The 25,446-nt window shown below is 43.1% G+C and overlaps 2 protein-coding genes across 2 annotated transcripts in view; one reads left to right on the plus strand and one right to left on the minus strand.

The window, feature by feature from the left end:
* Nucleotides 1-25,446, plus strand: part of LOC115690657 (UV-B-induced protein At3g17800, chloroplastic) — a 71,074-nt gene that overhangs the window by 42,102 nt on the left and 3,526 nt on the right. The gene's annotated exons all lie outside the window — the stretch shown is intronic.
* Nucleotides 15,521-22,270, minus strand: LOC115690665 (extra-large guanine nucleotide-binding protein 3-like). Its single transcript, XM_030617097.2, has 8 exons — nt 21,105-22,270; nt 20,856-20,993; nt 18,838-18,942; nt 18,542-18,727; nt 17,910-18,087; nt 17,488-17,732; nt 16,705-16,874; nt 15,521-16,609 (listed from the first exon to the last, which is right to left on the minus strand). The coding sequence occupies exons 1-8, from the start codon at nt 22,128-22,130 to the stop codon at nt 16,027-16,029; spliced, it is 2,631 nt and encodes an 876-aa protein (XP_030472957.1). The 5' UTR covers nt 22,131-22,270; the 3' UTR covers nt 15,521-16,026.

The raw sequence follows: 25,446 nt of genomic DNA on the forward strand, positions 1-25,446 counted from the left end.
TCGGGAACTAATTGGCACATTGTCCTGTTTTTGGTCATCTTCGACCAACTGCTTCTTTTTCCCTTTTTCTCCTATGTCGGTAACTTTGCTTGATGTACATTGCCTTACTGGGCTCTCTCCTTTGGGTACAGACCCATCTACCCTGTCTCCAGATTCTCATTCGCCGCTCGGCAAATTATCTGATTCTGAAATGGCCTACGGGACATTCATGAAAAACTACTTTAAAAAGGAAAATGCAATTACCGACGAAGAGCACACTGCTTTTCTTTTTTACTGGCTCTGTAAATTCCTTTTCTGCTACCCTATAGTTAGGGTCTCGAACGATTTTGTTGCTGTTGCTTCTGCTTTAGCTTCAGGGACCCAACTTTCTTTAGGCAAGACAATGTTGGCCTTACTCTATCGGGGTTTAGCCCATGCTTCTTCCTCCACTGCTTCAGATGAAGTTAGTGACGTTTTTGGTGGTCCTCTTTGGCTTCTTCAAGCATGGGCAACCTTCTATTTCCCTGCTTGGTTTTCCGAGGATCAAGTTATCCAACCTCTCTCGGTTTCTATTCCTGACCAACTAGTCTGCCAAACTTTGAACAGGAAACTGGTCTCTGTTCCTAAAGCACCATCCTCTTGTTTTCGGTACTTTATTTCTCAAATTTATTCCATTAAGGAGAATCCACATTCTTTCTCTCCTTTCTTTACCCCTCAATTCAAATCTTACCTTCCTGCCTTTCAGAAGAACAAAAGTGACTTTTGGCAATCTGTCTTGACTTCTGTTGATCTCCCTGTGAGATTTTCGACAAAAGGCAGGTTTGCTGCTGGCTTTGAAATCTATTTTCCCCAATACTGTGCCAGGCAACTTGGGTTAATTCAAGGAGTTCATGTTCCTGCCCTTTACACTTTCTCTGTTGCTTCTTTTGATAAATTAACTTGCAAGCTGAAGGATGATCAGCCTTTTAATGAGCTGACCACGTTGATACGGGGTATCTACCGATTGTCCCGTGTCATCGAATTCACTGGCTACTCTGATTATTCTTCAGCCGATTTTGACCTTTGGTGGAAGGATTATCAAAAGACTGTGTTTTCAGATCCTCTGGACCTGATTCTTTCAAAAATAAGAGATGTTGTTCCTCCTGTAGCATCAAAAGCAATTGAGGCTGTGAATATGCCTCCAACCAAGTCAATAGAACCCTCCAAAGGTAATTTGATTCTGATTTTCAATATATGTTTTGCTTGATTTTCAGCCTCCCATTTAACATCATACTCTCGTAGTGAACAAGAAAAGAAAAACTTCAGACTCTATTGTTCCAAAGAAAGCACCAGCAAAACGCTGCTTTAGAAAAGTAACTATTCGTTCCTCAGAATCTCCAGAGAATCCTCCAACATCTGATCAATCTTCAGAGCTCAGGCTTCGAGCTATGATGAAACCGCGCCCACCAAAAGGTACTTCTCTTGCTCTATTTATGGAGACTAGCAATGTGCATATTAGCACTAACCTGTATATCCTTTGATTAATCCAGATACTCCCAAGACTAATCCATCCAGTGTTGCTTCGTCTGTTCCTTCTCCTAGCAAGGCTCTTATCATATCAGCCCCAAATCTTTCACCACTAATTCCTGCTTCTTTGATAGAAGTTACTGCTGAGTTGATTCAAGATCAATCTCCTATTTCAGATTCCCAAGAGGGTATACCAACGCATGATACTTCTACCAATGTCATAGAACTTGAAGAAAATCTTCCTCTAGCTTTTACTGGTAAATGTCATTGCCCTGTATTTGACTCGAAATTTCTATTCAGTTATCTGATATACATATGTTACAGCTGCGGCTTCTGACATACCTGCTTCTGCACCTCAAGAGATTCCAACGCCTGAAGAAACGACGATTCAGGAACCTTTGAGTGTGCAAGTGCCACCAACTTCTCAGATTATCACTGCTTTACCTCCCTCAACATCCTCTGCTGTGCTCAATCCATCTGCTCAGATAGAAATTTTCTCTTTAGCAGAACGGGAGGAGTTGGAAAGAATATTGGTAGGTACTCATCCCAGTTCTTCAATGACTGCTGACTCCTCAGGGCCTTCAACTTTGTCAATGTTTGCCGAAGTTCCTAGAGAAGTGGATAAAGCTAAATGGGAACAGCTCTTAAACCTATTAGAGCCTGGTTATGGGAAGTTGATCATTGACTCTAACAAAGAACGCCAAGCGAGGAATCTTTTCCAGGAAATATGCTCTGGCCATCCATCCTTTATCTTGTCGGATTCTTTTCAAGACAAGATTGATCTCTTCGCTGTTGACTTTGTAGATGCTGTGACTACAATCAGAGTCGATCTTGATCATCTCCCCCATCTTCTCTTTGGAGAAAGCCGAGGACTGGCAATCCAGGATGAGTTAGCCCACAAGCGTGAAGATGCTCGTCTCTTCTATAATCATTTTAAAGTTGAGGCAAGCAAACTTCAAAGCTTGGATGCCAGAAAAGCAGAACTTGAAGCAGAGCTGAGGATGGTGGATGCTCAAATTATAGATCAGAAATTCACAGTCTCAAACTTTTCTCACACACTTAGACGCAAGATGCAGAAATGTAGGGAATTGGAGAAAGAGTTTGATAATACTATTGGGTTAGTTAGGGTTCATGAGAAGAAAAGGGCAGAGATTATGGATGAAAAAGTTAGGGTTCATGAGAAGAAAAGGGCAGAGATTATGGATGAAAACTACAGGCTAGAGATTAGATTAAGAGACTTTGTAACTGAAGCCAAGACCCTATTGGCTAATTGGAGATAAAATGTCGAAACCATTTGTTGGATTCCATTCTTGGTCTTCCTTGCATTTGCTTAATTGTAAAATATCCCGACAGAGCAAATTCCCGATGCTGTATATTCAAATGTAGGATATCCCGATAAAGCAAATTCCCGACGCTATATATTTAAATGTAGGATATCCCGATAAAGCAAATTCCCGACGCTGTATATTTTAGCAATCAGTAACTCAAACGTTCTACCCAAATGTCGCTCTTTATCTCTGTCTAGTTCTTTTGGATATCTGAATCAACTCAAAGATAACTGTTCCACTGCAACTTGCGTAACTGAAAGATCAAACGCTTACCTTTCCTATCATTCATTCTCTTTGAACTTATTGGTTACCAACTTAATAACTGCTTATCCACACACATGAATCAAATTCCATCTCCATCCCATCTCTCCGAGAAAATTCTGACACATCATCCTCCACGATCTGCTCCCTTTATAACTGTTTAAGCTTGCCACAGATTCCCTGCAAACTCACAATCCTGTTCATGATGTCTTCACATGGTTCTTCATCTCGGCTGCTTCTTTGGTCTTGATCTCAGAATAGTCGTAATACTTATGAAGGTAAACTTTCTACCTGACCTTTGACGACCATTCTTCATTCCCTTTAACATGACAACTTGCTTCATTCTCTATAGGTGATCGATCCTTATGGAGGCGACTACACGAACTGCTGTCCCAAGGACACCATGCTTTATTATTGAACCACAATCATAAGGTAGAAGTTACCAACCTGACAGACTTCTTCAGATCCAAAGTATTTCTGTCTGCAGATTCTACCTTTCTGGATCTGGTCTGGGAGCTATGTTCTTTATTCCCTGATAACTTTGACGCATTCAAACATAATGTGAGGGACATTTGGAATTTGGAACCTGTTGTTGTGGAAGCTGATGCTCTTCAACTTCATATTGAAAAGGAGTTTTCCCGATTGCAAGATTCTAAGGCTGAATATGCTCAAACCCAAGAGTCTTGTACTCAAGCTAAAGATGACGTTGAGATGGCACGTCAACTCCTTACTTTCTTTTTGAATCATCGTTGTGTAGAACAGAGAGTGATCAGAAATGAAATCTCTCGAGTTAGATCCATGGTTGAAGTTTCTTCAAACAGGTACAGGCAGTTGCTTCGAGAAGCTTGGGAGAAGTTTGAAGTTGTCCGCTTCCATTCTCGTCACATGAAGTATCTTGAAGAACAACTTTCTGAACTTCACCCGAATCTTGCCTTACAATCTTGTAGTCCAAAATCTCAAACTTGTTAAGGATCTGCAAATCTTTGTAACCAAGATCAGAATGTATTTTGACTTCTAGTGGATGAATAAATCTCCTTATGTTTCCCAGATTGATGGATGATATTTCTTTAGGAATTTCCATTTATAGAACGTGATAGTTCTTTTCCATTGACATCCATCAACATGTATGCATTCCCACTCAACACTTCGGTAACTAAATAGGGTCCTTCCCAATTTGATGACCATTTACCGAATTCTCTATTTTGGAGATTAAAAGGCAGTATCGCTTTTACTAGATCCCCCACCACAAACTGCTTAACTTTAACTCTTTTGTTAAAAGCTCTGGCTACTCTTCTCTTTTGTGCAATCAATTGATCCAAAGAAGCCACACGAACCTCATCTAGTTCATCCAGATTTATATGCATCCAATCTTTATAATCTTCAGGCAACATTTCACTCTGTAGTTGGACTCTTAAAGATTGCACTGTTATTTCCATTGGTAAAAGTGCCTCTTGTCCATATGTAAGCATATAAGGGCTGATACCTGTACTTGATCTTCGTGACATTCGGTATGCCCACAATACTGTTGACAATAAAGTATCCCATTCCCTTGGATTTTCTTCTAGATGTTTCTTGATAAGACCAATAACAACCTTGTTAGTAGCCTCAGCTTGTCCATTTGCCTGAGGATAGTACGGTGTAGAATAAATCATTTTGATTCCTCTTGATCGCGCAAATTCCTTTACTTCACTTTCAGTGAACACTGTACCTTGATCGGCAGTAATTGATTCAGGCAAGCCGAATCGATGAATTATATTTTCCTCCATAAATTTGATCACGGTCTTTTGTGTTATACTCTTGTATGGAATGGCCTCCACCCACTTCGTAAAATAATATGTGGCTAACAAAACGTAACTGTGCTTATGAGAAGAGGGTGGGTAGATCTTACCAATTATATCTATTGCCCATCCTTTAAATGGCCACGGCTTTATAACAGAATGGAGCTCCACAGCAGGTACATGTTGCAACGGTCCATGTTTTTAACATGAAAGACATGCTTTGGCATAATTGATACAATCCTGCATCATTGCTGGCCAAAAATATCCATACCTTTTTAATAGCCATCTCATCTTGATTCCTGCTTGATGAGCTCCACATACGCCTTCATGTGTTTCTGCCATAACCAATTTTGCATTATCTTCATCAAGACAATGCAAGAGCAATTCATCTGAGGATTTTCGGTATAATTCTTCTCCTAATACGACATATTTCTGGGCTTGTCTTCTCAGCTTTCGATCTCTTGAATCTGGATTCTTCAAATACTCGATGATACTTTGCTTCCAATCCTCTTTTTGGACTACCTCGCTAACTGCTATCGGTATCTTTTTTTGTTCAATAGAAGGTACCGATAGTGTAATGGTGGTTGTGATGTCAGCTAACTCTTTTGATATTCGGTATCTAGAAGCTACTTGAGCCAACTCGTTAGCCTCAAAATTTGTATCTCTTTTAACATGGACTATGTCGTACTCCCTGAATTGCTCTAATTGCTTCTTAGCTAGATAGTAATAACCAATCAAATTCTCATTCAAACACTGGTATTCTCCCCTTAATTGCTTCACCACTAATTGTGAATCACCGAATACTTTGATAAACTGTGCTTTCAATTCAATTAATATTCCTAGTCCGATAATCAATGCTTCATATTCGGCTTGATTGTTTGAACATACAAAATTTAACTTATAGACGCACCTTGTAAGTTTCCCATCGGGAGAAATTATTACCAATCCAGCTCCAGCCATGCTCTTAGCACGCGATCCATCAAAATACATAATCCATGGTAGAACTTGACTGAGACTTTGCTCACCTTCTTCCATTTGTAAACATGGATATTCGGTAAGAAAATCAACAATGACTTGGCCTTTTACTGCTTTGATCGGCACATATATCAAATCAAACTCGGACAAGATAAAGGCCCACTTTGCTATACGCCCTTTTATAACAGGTCGGGATAGCATATATTTTATTATATCAGTCTTACCGATCACATGTACTGTAGTTGACAGCAAATAATGCATTAACTTCATACAAGCAAAGTATAAAGATAGACATAATTTTTCAATTGCGGTATATCTTTTTTCAACATCAGTTCACACCCTGCTTAAATAATATACCGCTTGTTCTTTCCCATTCTCATTTTCTTGAGCCAACATACTCCCGATAGTTATATCGGTAGCTGATAAGTACAATTTCAATGGTTTGCCTGCTTTTGGCGGCATTAATACAGGTGGATTCATTAGATAAGCTTTGATCGAATCAAACGCTTTCTGTTATTTTTCTTCCCATATAAATTCATCTTGCTTTTTGAGACGCAGAAGCTGTATCATCGGCTCCATTTTATCAGACAAATTGGCAATGAATCTTCTTAGAAAGTTTATTTTCCCGATCACCATCTGCAATTGTTTCTTTGACGTAGGATGAGAAAGCTCCACGATAGCTTTTGTTTTGTTCCTGTCGACTTCGATTCCCCTCTGATTGACCAAAAATCCCAAGAAATTTCCTGCTCGTATTCCGAAGGCACACTTGGCTGGATTCATCTTCAATTTGTATTTCCTCGTCCTAATAAACGCTCGCTCGAGATAATCCAGATGATCTTCTTGGGCTGATTTAACCACCACGTCATCAATATAAACTTCTAAGAATTTACCAATCATATCATGAAAAATCAAATTTATTGCCCGCTGGTATGTAGCTCCTGCATTCTTTAGTCCAAAAGGCATAACCACCCACTGAAAAGTCCCGATTGCACCAGGACATCTAAATGCTGTCTTCGGGACATCTTCCTTAGCTATAAATATTTGGTTATAACCCGAATAACCATCCATCAGGGATAACATCTCATTTCTCGATGCTGAGTCTACTAACATATCTGCCATAGGCATTTGGTATTCATCCTTTGAAGTGGCATTATTCAGATCCCGAAAGTCAATACAAACTCTCATCTTCCCATTCTTCTTTTTCACAGGGACAATATTTGAAAGCCACTCTACATACCTGGTTATTTCAATAAATCTTGCTTTCAACAGCCTTTCTATTTCCTCCTTGACTTTATCCACCACATCTGGAGCAAACCTCCTTGCTAGCTGCTTATGTGGACGAAATCCTTTCTTGATTGGAAGGCGATGTTCTACAATATCTCTTGACAAACCGGGCATTTCATTATAGTCCCATGCAAAACAATCCTTATATTCTTTTATTAGATTAACCAACTTTTCTCTCATGCCCCCTTGTAAAAAAGCACTCACATATATCGGGCGGAAACAACCAGGCTCCCCTATATCAATTTCTAACAATGGATCTTGAGCGTCCATTGTCCTGTCTTCTTTGACTAGTGGGTCTTCCCATTCATCTATACAATCTGAGGCTTCAACCTTTTGATGCGCCATTTCCGCCAAATATGTGAAGTACCTTTCACAAACTTCTTGCAATACTGACTCGCTTTCCATATAGAGTATGTAATTCTTCCAATGCCAAGCTTGACTTAGGGATCCATTCGGCTTTCACATCCCCGAAGCGGCAATAAGCAAGGGACTGTGGATCTGTCCCTGGTGTTTCAACAGCATAACCTTCATGTGCACAGTCTCGATACTTTCGGCAAATGTCAGTCCACCCGATTGAAGCATATCCCGAATCTGCCTCAACATATTTCACTTTCTCGCCATTCCAGAATGCCAAGACTTGATGCAAAGTTGAAGGTACGCACTGATTAGAGTGTATCCAATCTCTTCCGAGCAGCAGATTATATGAACCATCAGACTTCATCACAAAAAAAAATCGTTTTGGACGACTTGGACCCTATAATCAAGTCCAGCACTATTGCCCCCTTGACTTCGGTAACTTCCCCAAGAAAATCAGCCAACTGAACATTGGAAGGGATAATGTCATCATCGTCCTTTCCTAATTTCTTGAAGTACTTATAAGATACGAGATTCAAAGTGGCTCCGGCATCTACGAAAATTTTACCGACAGACCTACCATTGACCTTTCCTGAAATAACCAAGGATCTTAGATGCTTTGCTTTTTCAGAAGGTACCTTATCAAACTTAATGGCTTCCTTGTCGGGAAACTGGAATTCTGCCATGGCTATCTCCTTTTCCGAAATGTGTTCGGTATCTTCTTCCACTACCAAATTAGTTCCATACTCCGCTGGAAGTTTAGCATGGATCATGTTTATCCGTAATGGATGATCATATTTCTTTGACATTTTGGGGTAGCCAATTCGGTAACTCCTGTCATTTCCTCGTGACCATTTAGGACCCAAGTTCTTTTGCCCCACCTTTCCTTGATGTCTTGGGTTGAGGGCTACAGTGAACTGCCCAAAATTAACTGTCTGAGGAGCTTGTGAAACTTCTTCTTTTCTCATTTCAACTTGAGAGCTATTTCCCGAATCCCCTGATTCTGGTTTAATCTGATCTTTTTGATCAGGGTTTCTCTTCCAAACCCAATTACCTTTCTTACTGACAGATGTGAAAGGTAAATCCTGCTTTGCTGTACTTTTAGCTCGGCTATTCTGGAAATTCCTTTGCCTGTTTCTCATCCGCTGAAAACGCCTCTTGATGGTTCTGTAAGACGCTTGTCCTGGCAATTTAACTGTTGACCATTTCCTTCGGGAGGATTGTGGGGCACCTTAACTGTTTTTCGCTTGTGGATTTCTTGGGAATTTGATGGTGGTGGATCATCAAACTCATCTCCCCAACCAGTCGGCACAATTGGTAATGACGGAGGTGTATAGTCATCCGTATCTCCATAATAGACCACATAGTCAAACTTCCCACTAGGTTCTCCAAGCAATCCGACTTTAGGATCACCTTCTTTATATCATTGCCATAAGTTCTTTTTCTTTGCAGGCTTGGGTAATGTTTCTTTTTCTTCATGAACCTGAGTGGTCGATTCCCGAAGTGGGAAAGCTGGTTGCGACGAATCATGGTGATATTCCTTCCCCTCATATCTACGACTAACATCTTTTCTTTCGGGAACATGTGCTGTTTGTCTTGATTGAACTTCCTGATCTCTAGCTTGTACCGTACAATTTTCGGTAGCAACAATCTCAGATTTTACCTGTGGTCTACCTATTCTGCGGACAAACGATTCCGATCGATATCTCCCCCTTGTTCCTCTCATGTATTGGAACTTGGGTATTTCTCGATCCTGATGAATTAGCTCTTGGTGACAACGAGTGCAAAGTTGCTTGTTATCGTCGCATGTCATATCTCGTATGTTAACCATACTAATCATGTTCGGGAAAGGGTCTGTGTCCACTTCCATTGGGGCCTTGCCTTTGTCTTCAGCAAACTTAATTTTGCCTTGGCGAATTGCCTCTTGAATAGTCTTCCTAAATACAATGCAATTCACCGTATCATGAGTTGTAGAGTGATGCCACTTGCAATATCTCTTATCTGTCATTTCCTCCTTTGGCGGAATTATTTGCCCTTCAGATAACTTGATCACTCCATCCTTCAACAACAGGTCAAATATTTCATCCAACTTGTAGATGTCGAAGGAGTAGTTATTTGTCTCCTTAGCCTTGAACTTGGATGCATCTCTCATCCTGGCTAGCTTTAGTGCTGGGCACACATATGGTTTTTCAAGCACTATAGTTGATATGGCTATTTCATTCTCCTCTTCGGCTATATCACATTGTTCGGTATTTTCAGCAAATGCCACTGTATGCCGATTGTCCTTATTCGGCTTCTTGTCTTTCTCCTTCAACAAGTGTTCGTATTTGGAAACCCGTGCGTTCAACTGAAAGAGATCGTCAAATGCTTGTCCTTCAAATCTTTCTTTAAGGTTGAACCTCAAGCCATTAAAAGCCAAATCCGTGAACTCCTTTTCGGTAAGTGATGTTAAACATCGGTTTCTGGATTTCTTGAAACGTTCAATAAACTGATCTACCGTTTCGGTACCATATTGATACATCCTGGCCAAATCGGCTACCGTTACCTCTGGTACCGTTCGGTAAAATTGAGAATGGAACTGCCTTTCCATCTCCGTCCATGTCTGTATAGAATTCGCATGCAAATTCGTATACCAAGTAAACGCTGTTTTTGACAAAGACAGTGGGAACAACCTTAACCTTAAATACTCATTAGTTCCAGCTTCTCCACATTGTGCTAAGAATCGACCCACATGTTCCACAGTTGACTGATCTTCTTCTCCTGTAAACACAGCAAAATCTGGCATCTTGAAACCTCTCGGATATGGTATATTGTCAACCCAATCGGGATGTGGTTTCCTATACACTGGCCTTGGCATTCCTCTCTCTGCTCCCAATTGTTGCATTACCAATTCTGCAACTCTATCTGGGTTCCATGGCCTTAAATTTTGCTGGCCTAACCAAGGATCTTGACCTCTAGGATCGAACTGTTGAGGTCGATTCACCCCTTGCTGCTCCACGTTGAAATTAACGGGTAGTGGTGGTCTATAAAGAGGATTTTCTATCACATGAGGATATGGTTGAGGCGCAGGTGGTCTGATATGGTCAACATTAGGCATATTCACTAGTAGAGGTACATTCATCACTGATGGTGCATTTGTGGCCATGGAATTAATCAAATTAACCTCATTTGAGGCATTTTGAGGAAAATTATAAGCACTCACACCATTCACAAGGTTTATAGGGGTAGGATTCTCTGGCCTTGGTATAATTCTAACAGGAGGTTGAGAATTTGATCCCCCATTACCATTATATCCAACATGAGGAGGTCCCGATGTTGGTGGGAATGATGTTGTCCCAGGAGGATTTGCATAAAAGGGTGGAACTTGAGAAGATGAACTGGGACGCGATATTACCTCATTTATAGCATTGATCACCATGGACTTTATCACATCAGTTACATGTCGCACCATATGATTGGTAATATCGTTCTGCTGTTCCTCAAACATCCTTTTTATCGTGGCTACCAAGGTGTTATCTGGTGCCAACGCACGGGCTTGTTCTTCAGTTAATTGCCGAGGAATGTCGACATTCTCCTTTACTTGATTCGTCGCAGAGTGTTTAAAACGTGCTTCATCAACTGGATTGTTGACGTTGCCGACCGGTATTCCTTCAGATTGCCTAGTTCTCACCATTTCTCCAAATCTTACCACGCAGGTCCCACCGGGCGTGCCAAAAAGATGTTCGCTCGCTTTACAACGAGGAATATCCTTCACCGAAACTTCGATTTTCGATTTTTATTAAAGTAGGTTCTGTGGCTTGATTTCTAGGAAAATCGTGACGAAAAACAGAGTGTAATGCGGGGTTATATGGAAGCGGGTAGAAATTGAGTAGATTGAAAATGGATCTGAGATCAACAAAGTTTCTAATTACGTTACAATACTCCTATGAAAGCTGTAAAGGACTTGAAGATTAACTAAAGCTACAGGAAGCCGTAAATGCAGGAAGTAAAAGTGCAGAGGAAACTAAAGTGCATATAAGCTTGAGTGTTTTTGCATTGTTGTTGATCCTTCTTTTCTTCTTTCTTCTGAGTATTTATATCTCCTCCTATCCTGTAACTGCTTGTCGGTTACTTCTTTGTTTTCGAATTTTGAATCTTGGCGCTTTCAATAACTGCCTTATCTACCCATGTTTTCCAATTTCATTGTCCACCAAAACTTGATCTCAATCGCTGGGATGACTTCCAATTTGGATAAATAATCTCCCACGATCTGCTCGTGCTCACTATCTCCGCTTTTTGCTCATAACTTCCTGTTGTCACGATTCACGTGGCTGGATTGTGATCTTGCCGATTTTCGGTAGCTTCAGCATTTCCCGAAATGTAAACTTTTCATGTTTCGGTAAAATTACCGATTCTCTCCAATCACAGAATTCGGGACATGGTGCCATTCACGCTTACTACATTCCCGAATTTTATCCAAACGTACTTCGGCAGACGACTGAGCTCCATTGTCCGTCGGATTTTGACATTAAACCGACTTGACATCCATGCCGATTTTGGTGTAAACAGCATCGTATCGTTTATACCCGTAATTGATAATCGGGTTGCCGACATGAACAATCGCGTGCTTGACGAGTAGCGAGGACGGCGGCGCGAGTAACGTGCGAACGTTACTGCGCGCGCGTGGCGTCCTGTCGACGATTGTGGAGATCGATTATTCGCCGAGCGACGTCGGTACGCATCGGTGGCGCGTGTTCGGCTGTCAATACGGGAGATCCTGCTCTTGCTTTTGTTATCTACACGAGCTTTTTTCGCTTGTATCATTTGAAAGGAGGACTTTACTCTGCTGCTGAATTTTATAAAGCACGTGCGTAGGTTATTGGTCGATTTGGGGGAGAATTACCGGATCGATCGTGGATTTATCGTACGGATGCCGATTCGGTCCTAAACTTTTCAATTTCGCCAATTGAGTCATAAATATTTGCGCGGAATTTCAATGCAGTCATTTCTACATGGCACGCCGCCATGATTTCCGACGAAAATTGATCAGAAGGGCTACATTTGAAATTTCAACACGAAGGTTTAGAACTTAATTGACGAAATTGAAAAGTTTAGGATCGAATTGGCATCCGTGCAATAGGTATAGTACCAATTGGACAATTTTCCTTTCATTTTGGTCTACTACTCAATTGTAACATGGGCAATATTTCATGTTGTTTAAAAGGAAGTCATGTATGTAGGAGTCGACATAGTGTTTTCGACCGGGTTTCGGTAATTTAGGCCTTAGTATTCGAGGAACAAACATGTGTGTATGGATTAGGTAAAGACACGGTTACACAAGTTCGATTTCTCTGGTCGCGATAATACTTGGCCTTGCGCGAGAAGACGACTTGAACACTATCTAAATTTATCAAGAAAAGCTCGAACATGACACGACATGATCACTCACTCGAAACCGACGAAGACTCAAAATGCTTTTTACCAATCCCGTCGTAACAAAAACCTTGTATTGATATCTAATGTACTTTGGTAATGATGCGAAATGACCCGAGCATGACCACACAAACACTTTGCAGGCCTAGCGTTTCTCACATTACTAAGCATATATAATTCCATATTTTGAACTATCCACGCAAATTTCGAATATCACATGTCTAATCGATGAAATTAGTGAAAAGCTTAACAAACAATGACAAACGTAAGGAGGGGTTTATAAGGGTCGTTGCTCCCCTTGGCTACTAGGATCTAGGACAAGTTTGTTTCACGAAAACTCAAGATAATATCGCTCAGAAAAATTTATCAACCGGAAAATACTTTCATAACCAACAATAATTTATGCATTCGTTCATCTTTGCAAGCGATACAAGCAATCATTTTTCGGCAAATATTTTTCAAATCTGGATTTCTCCGTGAAACAAGCGGACCCTAGTAAGATGCGAATTTCTCCATAGTGACGAATTTTCTCCATCGGGATATACGAAAGCTCTTTATTTTGCCCCCTAGCATGTGAGGATTTGCTTTGATTCTTTGCCTAGTCGGGTCTATGAAAGAAGCTGTACAGCATAGTGCTAATGCGACTGCCCGAAGAACTATGGCAATTCACATTTTACCTTTTCATTATTCACACGCACGCATGCTGACTCGAGCTCGTGAAGATATCCCAGCTTTTCATTCCTTTTTGACTTCCAAAGCCACACAGAAACCAAGTGCCGAGCAGGGGCTGTCTTTTAGCTTGGTCTCTGCTGAATTTTTCGGCCCTCCCCCTTCTCTTTTGCGCCCAAAGCAAAAAGATAAGAGCACTCGTTTGAATGAATCTAGAAGCCTAGAAGAGACAAAAGAAAGACAGAATGAAAAGAAGAATCATCGTACATGTTTGTCCACTGCAGAACGGATTTGCAGGAATGTAGCTCGGTTGCTTCACTTGCATTGATGCACGCCTATTTAGGATCCGTTTGGTTCAACTTTTAAAATGCTACTCGGAGAAATACAAATACTTTTAGGTTAAAGTCGCTTGGAGAAATGCAAGTGGGGTTTGGTAAAAAATCATTTGTAAAGTTATTTTAGCCCAAGTAGTGTTTGGTAAAGTTTTTTTTGACAAAGGACTTTGAGAATTATCTTTTTTATTAAAAAAAAAACCTATCATACCCTTCGCCGGAGCCGACGAAGGCCTACGGCCACTGGCGAGCTAGATCTAGCGCCGGCGGCCGTCGCCCAAGGTCGGGCGACCCCCGGCGAGCTAGATCTGCTGCCAGCGGTCGTCGCCCGAGGCCAGGCGACCCAGGCGGCCGGCGCCTGGGCCGCTTGAGGTCGCGCGACCCAGGCGCCGGCCGCCTGGGTCATGCGACCTCGCCGGCCCAATCCGGTGTCGGCCGGCCTCCCTCACCGGCCACCTCACGAAGAAAATGAACAGTACCAAGAGGGGCAAAATCGGAATAAGCCAAAATAAGTGAGGGTAGTTTGGAGACAAAAAATTTTAATTCGGCATCCCACAAATGCTAGCATTTGGCCAATGCTAGGCCGAATGCTGAACCAAACGATTTCAGCATTTTGGGAAGGGGCTTTCGAGGCTGAAAGCACATTCCCAAAGCTGAACCAAACGGGACCTTAGTCTCACCACCAATTTGAAAACCTATCATGCAACTCTGTATAGATTCACACGAGCCACCTAGGTCGTTCGGAGGTCCTAATGTTTATCGTATTGCACATGGATTAACACGTTGATCGCTGCGGTCGTCGATCACGCTTGTAAAGGGAGGTTCGATTCTCTAAGAAACCTAAGTGTATTGTTTACGCGGATTAAACGTGATAATCTCCCCCTCTCTAGCGAATGCTTAATGCTCGTTTTTTTTTAATGATTTGGGGGGGGTGAGGCTTTGTTGTTTAATCAAGGTATTAGGCCAAAGGAGGGGGAGGGAGACGAGGAGTCAATGACATCCACCATGGTAAAAGCCCCGTGTAGAAGAAAGGGGACCGAAATTACCCAAGTTGAAATTTCCTAATCTCGATGGAGAAAAAACTAAGCTAATCATCTTTAATTCCAAGCATGTTTACCAGTTTGTATCGAAGTTCCAACCAATCACCCATTTTTCGTAGAAGGAAACAACCTTGACAAACCCCAAGTTTTGAAGCCGTCAAACTCCATTAAAGAAGCACTTCTAGGGCAAGTCTCTGCAATTGCTGGCCAATTCAATCTCTGCTTGTGTGCATGGCCAACTTAAAACACGTCTTTTCGTCTCTTTTGACTCCCTCAACATGTGTTTCTCACGACAAGGTCCGAGAAACATATTCCAACATCGATGTCGACACACGGCTCAACCAAACCCCACACAGTGTACGCAGTCTGACTGATTCGTGTTGCAACAAGTCTAAACTCGAACAAGCGTCTCGGGAAGAATGTATGTACGACGCGCACCGGGCGCGTAGAAGCTTTTGAATCAAGTGAATCTCACGTGACATCTTCTGACTGTCCTTTTTGCCTTTCCAAACGGGTATTTTCGTATATGAATATTCCTTTTTAAACGAAATTTAAAGGACAAAAGAAAAGGGCTTTCTGAGCAAGAGCATGCGATCGGCATCTTCGTCTTGTAACCAGACAAACAATCTTTTTCAGAGATTTCGAAAAAATCAGACGCCTCTCAACATCAGAGTTGTCGTGCAGATGTTACAGACAACCAACCCGAGTTGGTAGGGCCAAACGGAACTGTTTTCTACCACTAACACTCAATTCACCAAACATTTACATGAAAATCTCATGACAACTATCTAAGCTGGCTTTATTCATGCCGGGAAACAAATGCTATACAAATTCGAACACATCACCCAAAAATACAACTCGCTCGTCAGTATGAAACTCCCATGTATACAAACCACTCATCGATCCGCCTTTCAGGCATGCGGCTCGGTTGTCGGTTTCTCTTTGGAGCGGCAAAATCGCATCCCTCTTCTTTCACTTGGCACTCAGCTCGCAAAGACAGAAAAATCACGACTTTGCATAGTCCATCACGGAGGGCTTACCGGTTCCGTGCTTCCATGGTTTGCGACTCGCACCAGATTCCATCACGGACTCACATTAGATCCGATTCTTATTCTGGCCTGATATAAGGAGAGGAACTCATTTCTGTGCTATAGAACGACTCGTCTCCCGCAAACCCGTACATGTTGGCATCCTTATCTTCGTCCCATTTAAGCACCTCTCTTATATATTTGAATGCCTCATCAACAGAAGTTTGGTCCCGAGCTCTGGTCTGCCACACAAACAACTTTCTGCCGCTTATTGAATAATACAGCTCCTTGAACTTCATTGCCACGTAGAAGTACCCTTGCTGAGCCAGCGCCTGACCGTTGTGGTGGGGCTTTATGGGGCTGAAATTGGTGAACCATTCACAAGTTGCTAAGGGAGAATGGATTATCTTGTCTTCAAAAGCATCGTACTTGTTCAGGAGGAGCACGAAAGGAGTGTCTCTGAACGAAGGGTGCATCGCTAGACTCTCAAATAAATCTCGGCTTGCCATCATTTTGTTAACAAAAGGACCAGCACCTTGGGCCCACATCTGATCATAGTCACTCAACGCGATGCAGAAGATCACTGCTCTCACGTCTTCAAACATTTCCAGCCATTTACAACCCTCATGAAGTCCTTTGGAGTTTACCCGAATCAGTTGATACCTGATATAGGAACAGTGATTGAGGTAAGACAGCTTCCACCAAATCAAAATGGACAAACAGATTAAGTAGCAAAATGTGAAGTTAGCAATAAGTACTTTGTCATGGATGGGGGGCATTCGAAGTTTTCGCTGTACAATTCAGACATGGGACTTCTATCATCAAACGAGAAATCAATAAAGGTGAGTCCGTTGCTTGGTGTGACCCCTTCAGCATATAAGATATCCTTTTCAGAAGGTTCGTACTCGTTGCTTGATATCTCAACAGCCTGCATAAGATAACGTGTTAGTGTCAATCAACATCTTAAACGAACAGAAATATGTGCATATTGTTAAGAGCATAAACTATGAGTTATGTTCAACCCACCAAATTTGTTGCATACTATAGTGCAGGTTGACATTTTCAAACAAGTTCTCTGTTTCAGCCTTGTTGGATGAAATGATTAAGTATGGTTCATTAATCGAAGTTACACTGTCAGTTGGATCAAGCTAAACCATGGAATTTCAAACTAGGATATACACAGAAACTCGGAACATGTAAGAGCACACCAGGGAAATGGAGACTTGACTCCACTAAACATAACAAAAAAACGCTTCGATAAATACATGCTCGTGTATAAGTTTTAAGCATTGAACGCCCAGAGAGTTATTTGGAACTAAAAATAGTGCCAGTAATCAGATGTTAACTCTCTTGCAATTATAAATGAAGCTAGAGAGACTTTCACAAACAAAATGAATATAGGTAAAAGTTATATCAAGAGGCTAGCAATGTCCAAATGGGGGGCCTCCTGAATCCATGAAAGCATACAGGGATAAATTAAAGGCAGAAAATGAACCCTTTGATAGTATTTAAGAGGCTCAGGAAGTAAGGAATGAAGATACCCGGTCCAAAAAATATTTTGCAACATCAGGAAGGGCATTTAGTTCCTCTCTTCTCTTGTATGTTTCCTGGATGGCAGGGTCCTTCCAGACCTCATCAACAATAGGAGCGTACTCACGTGTTGCAGCAGGAAAGTACGCATCCAAGTCTCCAGTTGCCATGATATCCAGTAACCAGTCAGAGAAGTGTTTGCACCTCTGGTTGATCGAGTAAATGCATTGCTGGCTTTCATGAACTCCCTCCTCACCTAAATTTATTCCACAATTAACATTTGACTAAACCATCTTCTTTGCAAGCTAAAGCATATCTAACCTGGAACTTAATATCTGAGGAAAGAGGGAAGAGGTAGAAATAGCCCTGACTTAGTTATAACCTATTACTTTTAGCGGCAGCAGGAAGAGGCCAAAAGATCAGCATTAGATACCTGATGCAGACTCTTCAGTTTCATTGGTAGCATCTTGTCTCTCCATCAAAGCTTCCTCTTCAAACCGTTCTCGGCCTTCAAGTAGTACGCTGAGATATTTGTACATATTGCTTTGAATCATAAGCTTGACATTTTGCAGCTCTTCAGGAGTAAACTTGTTCCCATACAGAAATTTAGCCTGACACCGGGGAAAAATAATTCACATAACATCCTCCAAGAATAGAACCGAATGTCAAAGAACCATAACCGCGCAAATGGATTGTCATGTTACACTGAAAGTAAAATATGATGGTGAAAGAACACAAATGCTCCATTAGAAGGTCCAAACCTTGTTTTATATGTATATTATAAACATCCAAATAAAGAAAATTTGTCATTTCCAAAACAATACTTTCCAGTGTTATGCACAATCAGTGCATTGAAAATGAAAATCTTTCCTCATTAAATATAGTTTTAACAAAACTATAAACATAAAGTTAAAACTATTGGTTCAAAATGGTGATTGAATGTTGACAACGGAGGAGACCTATCGAATGGTGTGCCATTGCTAAAAAGGGCAGACATAAGTTAAGAAAATATAAGGAAGAAATCGTTACCGTTTGATGCAAAGAACGGTTGTAATTGAATAATACCTGCTTAAAGATGGTGCTTGTTCCTGATCCCTCCAGCCCAAACAACAGCAGTTTCTGAACTCTTCCCTGTTCCAAATATTCCGGCACTGATCTACTTGAGTAGGTCGATGGATCTTCCTTAGTCCCAGGAGGATTTGCAGGTGGTACAGGTAACGAGAACAGCGAACAAATGAAACGAGTAGACGCCTGCCTACCGAAAAACAAATGTTGACAGTATAAAAAATCAATTCACATATATTCCAAATTAAACTTGACAAATGGTAGGAGTAGCTTGTTGTTAGAGATAATGAGAGAACCTTTCCCCATATGTTTCCTTTTATATTATTTTGACCTTCTTCCTCATAAGAACCATCATCATACACCCAAAAATGAGTATCTCGAGGGCACTGCACATTGGCCAGCTGAAATAAAATACGAAAAGATCGCATGTTTAATGACACGTTCAAAGAGAAAGCAGGAAAATGTTCCACTACAGGGCACATCTGTCTAAAAGAGCAGTATAAAATGTGATTGGAAAAGAAAAGTCTAGATCTGAAAGGCAGTACACCAGCATAGCAGAATAATTCGAGTCAAAGGAATCCATACAACCCCACCCAGAATAAGTAATTAGCCTAAGTCCTGACCTAAGGGCAAGAGGTAGAATCGAGATATTGTTGAAGAGGTAAGAGGCAGTTGATCTATCAGCCAGTGAATATCTCAATCATTTAAAGCACACAAATCCTTTATTTTTTTTCTTATTAAGTGTGGTTTTTGCTGCAGAATTGAAGAGATTCATGCTGGTCAACAAATATAGTTGTAACCAACAGCATGGATTCTCACAGATTCTGCAATATGAAAACTTTTGTGGGAACAAATCCGCTAATGCATAAAAAATATGGAGGGTGAGGCCAAAAACTCCATATCTGGAGACGATTCTAAATGTCAAAAAATAGCCACCCTCTATGAGAAGTATAGCTTGATTGCACTATTGCAATAAACGGCACTGCTGACGTATGCGATGGAAAGTTATATTTTTATACCTTCTGTTTAAGATCGCCCTGGCCCAAACAGATGATGATTGATTCTCATTGTGAGCTCACTTTATCGTCTCACTGAATAAATACTGGGGCAAATGTAGGACAATTAAAAATGACTTCTGCTAGGTATAAAGTAAGTAGCTTCATTACATATATCTTTCCCAGAGGATGAGGTACTCGCACATGATGGAAATAGTACGGTGAGGTGGTTGCTTTATGCCGGCAAACTAGATTCAGCATTTGACTGGCGAAAGAAAATCTCGCTGCATACTTTGTAATTTCATTTGAGATGCGAATACTTAGTCCAGCAGCTAATAATCATCCACAATGTTGCTAAAAGGGATAGGAACCTGCAATTAAAGCTTTTGCTTCTGCTTACCTGATAATGCAAACTAAGGACAGTGAAACATCAGGGTAGGCCAGCTGACTAACATTAGGAAATATTTTTGTTTCCAGTGAAATTCCATGGGTAACGGCTTCCAGATCATTTCGGCAAAATTGTTTACCATTTGAAAAAGTTAAGCGACCTTACAGCTGATTAGTCAAGACGGTTTTGAAATATGTTCTCTGTTCAGTCGCCCCTATTCATCTTTTTTGCCAATTATTGCAACTCTGGGCTGTCATGTACTAACAAACAATTTGCAACTACAAGAGATGCGCCTTTAAATAACTTAGATAAAGAATCTACCTCCAGTTCTCCAAAGTAAAATATAAGTCAAACGGTTCATTCTCCAGATTTGATCTCAACTTCAATCTTTCAGTCTCAACTCTCAGTTAATTAATTCCAGTGTGTTTGTCTATCATACTACAAATACAAGTGCCTTTTGTCCCTCTCCAACTTCAGCCCAAATGACTGCTTTTCTCAAGGTCAAAGTTCTCAGTAAATCAATGATCACTCTGACAAAACACATACTTGATGATGAAAGAACATCCGACAACAATTTACATTTGAAGAAACCATGCCAGACGTTACAATAGATTCGTAGAATCTTTTAGGAAGACTAAAAAGCAACGAATTTTTCCACTAGTCCCAATTTATATAATCTTCAAACAATAATCATGTATGTGCCCGTGAAGCTGCAAACAACACAGAGATCATAAATGCATGCTTTTGTCTCCAATAACCTGCAGAAAGCATATCTTCTGCTAACAGATTATTCCCATCGCATTATCGACTACTATGATTCCGGAACACTGCACTGAGAAAATCCACAAGCACAAATCCCTAATCCATTTAATTGCTTTTGATGATGAAATCTTTATGATAAGGTGTGAGGAATGTGCATTTAATAGTTTACCTTCAAAACCCTCAGCTCAACCTTTGTAATTTCACGCCCATTCATAAAAACCTTTGTATTCCCATTGCTTGCATCTACCCGGAGCTTGCCCCCGACATTAAGTTTGGAACTTATTATCCGATCAGGTTTCTCTCCCTCCTGAGAAACAAACATAGAAACATCAGGAAACTGAAATAATCAAGCAATAAAATCACAATCTCAAAAGAAATGTGATTATCAGTTGTTCATTGACAATATGCTTTCTTTTACCTTTCCCCATAACCCAGAATCCTTATCGTACCAATACTTCCCAGGCTTCAACTTCTGCGGCGGAATCGGACACCCGAGAATCTCGGCCAATTCCTCCTGCCTCAACTGCCTCCCATTCACCACAAGCTGCTCCGGCCGCAATTGGTTCGCCGCGCACTCTCTCTCCGCCTTCATTATCTGCCTGACCTCCAATGGGCTACACACCCGCGCCAAAATCCTCGAACACTTCCCCAAACCCGACCGGTTCGCTTCATCTATCAGCTTCCCAATGCAGCTCACGCACTTCCTACCTTCCGGCATTGATCCCATCGCCTTCAAAAGGCAATTACCGCAATACCTCGCGTCGCAAACCAAGCACGCCTCCCTCTCCTTCAATCTGTTCCCCTTCCCACACCTACTGCACAGCCCTCGCTTCCACGGCGTCTTCTTCGCGACGGCCGGCGACTCGGTGGCAGCAGTCGACACCGGCGAGGAAGACGAGTTGTTCGCCTCCTCCTCGTCTTCCTCCGAGTACTCGTAATCCCTCGGCGTCGTGAACGTGACCACCGCAGCGCGCCTCGGCTCCGCATTCTCGCCTCCCGCGTCGCCGCTATCCGCATCTAGGGCACACAAGTCCGCGCTGAACAAGCTCCCGCTCTCGCCCTCGCCCTCGCCCTCGACCCCATTCTCCGCCTCCAGCTGCGCTCTCGACACGGAGGACGCGCGTTGACTCTCCACGGGCGAGCCCCTGAAGGCGACGCCGCCATTCCTCGGCCGGCCGAATCGGGGGATCTTCGGACCGATCGGGGCGGCGACGGGGATGGCGGACAGATCGGCGAGCCGGGGAGGGGATCGGGCGGGGGCGGGCGTGGCGATCTCGACGGGATCGACGCGGGGGACGTCGTAGAGCACGGGGGGCCCGTCGTACTCGACGGCGATGGAGTAGTCGAGGTGGTCCTCGTCCGGGAGGGGGGCGCCGGCGGGGAGCATTCGGCGGAGGACCTGCTGCCAGGCGGTCTCGCGCTCGCCCTCGTTGTCGGAGGCCATCTGCGTAGGAGCGAGGGAGGGAGGGAACAGGTCCGGGGGATTCTTCCTTCCCCTTCGTATTTTCAGTTTGATTTTCTCGAGAAAGTGGAGGGAGAAAGGGACGAGCTGCAGAAGTAGAAGAAGAAGAAGAAGAAGAAGATGGCGTTGAAAGTCGAAGCTGGAGGAGAGAGAGAGAGAGAGAGAGAGTCAGAGAGATGCGAAGAGAGAGAGAGAGAGAGAGAGTTGTTGAGTGAACGGAGCTGACTAACGGCGGGGAGTGAAGTTGACCCTGACTCCGTTAAAAATTTCGGGTAACGGCCGTCGGAGTTGAAACCGTCAGTTGCCGCGGCGCGACGCTGCCGAGGCCAGCAATCGGAGACCGAAGAAACCACGTGGGCCGGCGGCGCTTGTTATTCTCCCCCCCTTTTCATTTTTTTTTTCCGTGAATGCCAAATACGGGGCCGAGTCAAGGCATCCGCCCGCCGAAAGGGCGGCGGATGGGCCGGGGGCGAGCCGCCATGCTCCCGGCGCGCTCTGGTGTGTCGAGCCGGTTTGGCCTGTTCGTGGACCGAGACCACGGCGTGCTGGAGCTAGCCGTGTAATGTGTTTTGGGAGCGGCTCGTCTTGATAGTATCCCGACTCCTATCCTTTTGCCAATGACCTTGTAATGGTCCGGAGAAAATTATACATATGAAAAGGGCTCGTTACGAGATAGATCTAGCTAACCCGACAGACATAGGCAATGGTGGGTTTGATTAGGCCATGTTATGCTCGGGTGAGCCCTGTCGGTTCGCTGCTCCTATTTGTTATACGTTTTTTTTTCACACATGTATTTCAACATACATGTGCATTGGGGTGTAGTTGAGTGAAGTCAAGTCGATACAGTGCCAATCTTGAGCTCGATCCGACTAGTATCCTCCGCGCTCAAAACTCTATTCAATTCATGTATATAAAATTAAGCTCAAGTAGACTCAATTCAATTTCGACTCAAATCATAACATAAATGTATATAAACTCGAGCTCGAGCACAAACTCTATAGCTTCCCTGCAGTTATGTATGTATAGGCACAACGTGCAATTGTAAGGACTTGTACATCATTTTTGTAACTATGGAATATTTTTTGGATGAAATAATAGTAATTCGATTATACTAACGACCCTATCGAGTTTAGTTTTGGCGAGCTCAAACTTGACTCCAAAACTAGGCGAGTTGATCTTGAATAATTCTCGTACCGAAGCGGAGCTACTCGGAAGTAGCCCGACTCAATTACAGGCGATCGACAATCCGTGAAAATATGATTCTTTTCTTTGCCCTTTCAATAAGAGATATCGATTTGGAATTTCCATTCCGTCTCACGCTACGATTTCGACACCGCGGGGAATAATACAAGTACCTTTCAAAAATTATCGTCACGCGACTAAAAATCAACGAAGAAATCGTATGAAGGCTCCACGAGAGATCGCGCGTGTCAACCTCTAATTCCGGCTCGACCCATTTGGATCTTTCTCCCCTACTCTCTAGATCCAAACTAGGGGTGTCAAAAAAGCCCGAGCTGACCTGGCCCGAACCGGCACGAAATTTTAGGATATTTTTAGGGTCAGGTCTTATTTTCTCCGAGTATGGATTTTAGATGTGGGTATTTGTTAGGATCGGGCTGGGCCGGGCCAGGTTGGGCTGGGCCGGGCCGGGCCAGGTTGGGCCGGGCCGAGGGTTTTTTGACCTAGCACCAAATATAACCCTTCTCCCCTCCCCCCTTGCTCTCGTCTCTCTCTGGCGGCCGTGAATCTCCTCTCCCCCCCCTTCGATGCTCTCTGTTCCTCCTCGTCCTTACAATGGCGGCCGTGAAGGTTGCGAACATGGCCGTGGTGGCCTTCATCCTCGCCCTCACGGCGATCGCCGTGACCACCCAGGTCGAGGCCCCGGCGCCGCAGCCTTCTTCTCTTCGCCTCCAGTTCAGCCTCGACCACAGCAGGAGATCGGAGGACGACCTGATCTTCCTCGCCTCCCACGCCGCCGTCGAGATAGCGAAGTCGTCGATCCTGGACAGCCCCAGGTTCCGGCATATCCGATTGATCTCGCCCTCGCCCCCCTCGACCCGGAAGCTCGTCTGCTTGAACAAGTCCAGCGACCGCGTGTGGAGCGAGGCCGAGGCGGAGGACGAGGAGTCGTCGGGCGAGTGCGACGACGAGGACGCGTCGTAGTCGTAGTGCTTCGCGGCATTCCGGCCCTCGAGCACCTCCTCGTCGACCCCTGATTCGTCCCGGTCTCCATCAGCTTCACTCTAGAGAAAAAAAAACCCTAAACCCGACCCGATTCTTGGAGTATATGCTGAACAGGGTCTTGGGTCGGGTCGGGTCAAGCCTGACCCTGTATATTCGGGTCGGGTATCATGAAAACCCGACCCGACCCAATGACACCCCTAATCCAAACGACGGGAACCACGAATTTCGCCTCGACCATCATCATCGAACGCATGCATACCTCCTCACGGACACGGTCGCGAATAGCATTTCCTCGTTCGCACCTGCTCCTTCTGATCGATACGTGACGAAGAACGTTTCACCACAGAAAAATGACGGGACTAGCCCGACATCATCCTAAAAATCCCGTACGGTGTGATTCGAACACGGAACCTGCCGCGTGGAGCCATCGTTCATGTCAAGATGTGAACCACGAGTTTGTCTCTACGACCTTTGTGAATACGGACAAAGCGAAATGGCGAGCGGGGGGGGTCCCTGTCTCACCACCGCAAAGCCCCAGAAATCTCCAGAAGAGCTTATGTGGTCCGGACCGTCCCTACGTCGCAACCCGGGAAGGAAAAGATCTCTCGCGCGCGCTCAAATTACCTGCTTGCCCCTCCGGGCAATTTGATTTTTGATTTTTGATTTTTCTCCCGTCCCATATGTTATTGCGTGAGAGAATGGTCAAGAAAGAGGATTGGTGAGGCTTTTGTTTTTTTTTTCTCCGTATATAATCCTTTTTCAAACTTTTCTTTTTCCCCCCGCTATTTAATGCCGTATGTTTTTAATGTCATGGTTTTCGAATATTAGGAAATTTCGAAAAAACTAATTCGATATATTTTTCGACACCGGCGATCACTAAACTGAAGATGAAATACGATCTCGATTCCATGCCGATCAGCTTCGGTATCGAAACGATCGGGATGTTGGGATTCATGCATGCACCACCACCTAGTAACTAATTCCAATCAATTTACAATTTTCTTCGTAGGAATTACTTATACCTACGAAATAAAAATAAGGAATGAGTGTAATGAAAGTTCTAAAACTTGTCACGAAAGTGCAATTGAGTTTTAAAATTTTCAAAAAGCGTAAC

The sequence above is a fragment of the Syzygium oleosum genome, unplaced genomic scaffold, assembly GCF_021117445.2.
Source record: "Syzygium oleosum isolate NSW1041296 unplaced genomic scaffold, Sole_v2.1 Sole_v2.01, whole genome shotgun sequence".
Classification (NCBI taxonomy): domain Eukaryota; kingdom Viridiplantae; phylum Streptophyta; class Magnoliopsida; order Myrtales; family Myrtaceae; genus Syzygium; species Syzygium oleosum.

Coding starts and splice junctions, on each gene's coding strand:
- LOC115690665 (XM_030617097.2), bottom strand. CDS start 22,130: ATGGCCTCCGACAACGAGGGCGAGCGCGAGACCGCCTGGCAGCAGGTC. Junction 18,943..20,855: donor TTGAGCTGAGGGTTTTGAAG/GTAAACTATTAA, acceptor ATTTTATTTCAG/CTGGCCAATGTGCAGTGCCC. Junction 18,088..18,541: donor CAAGCACCATCTTTAAGCAG/GTATTATTCAAT, acceptor CCCCGGTGTCAG/GCTAAATTTCTGTATGGGAA.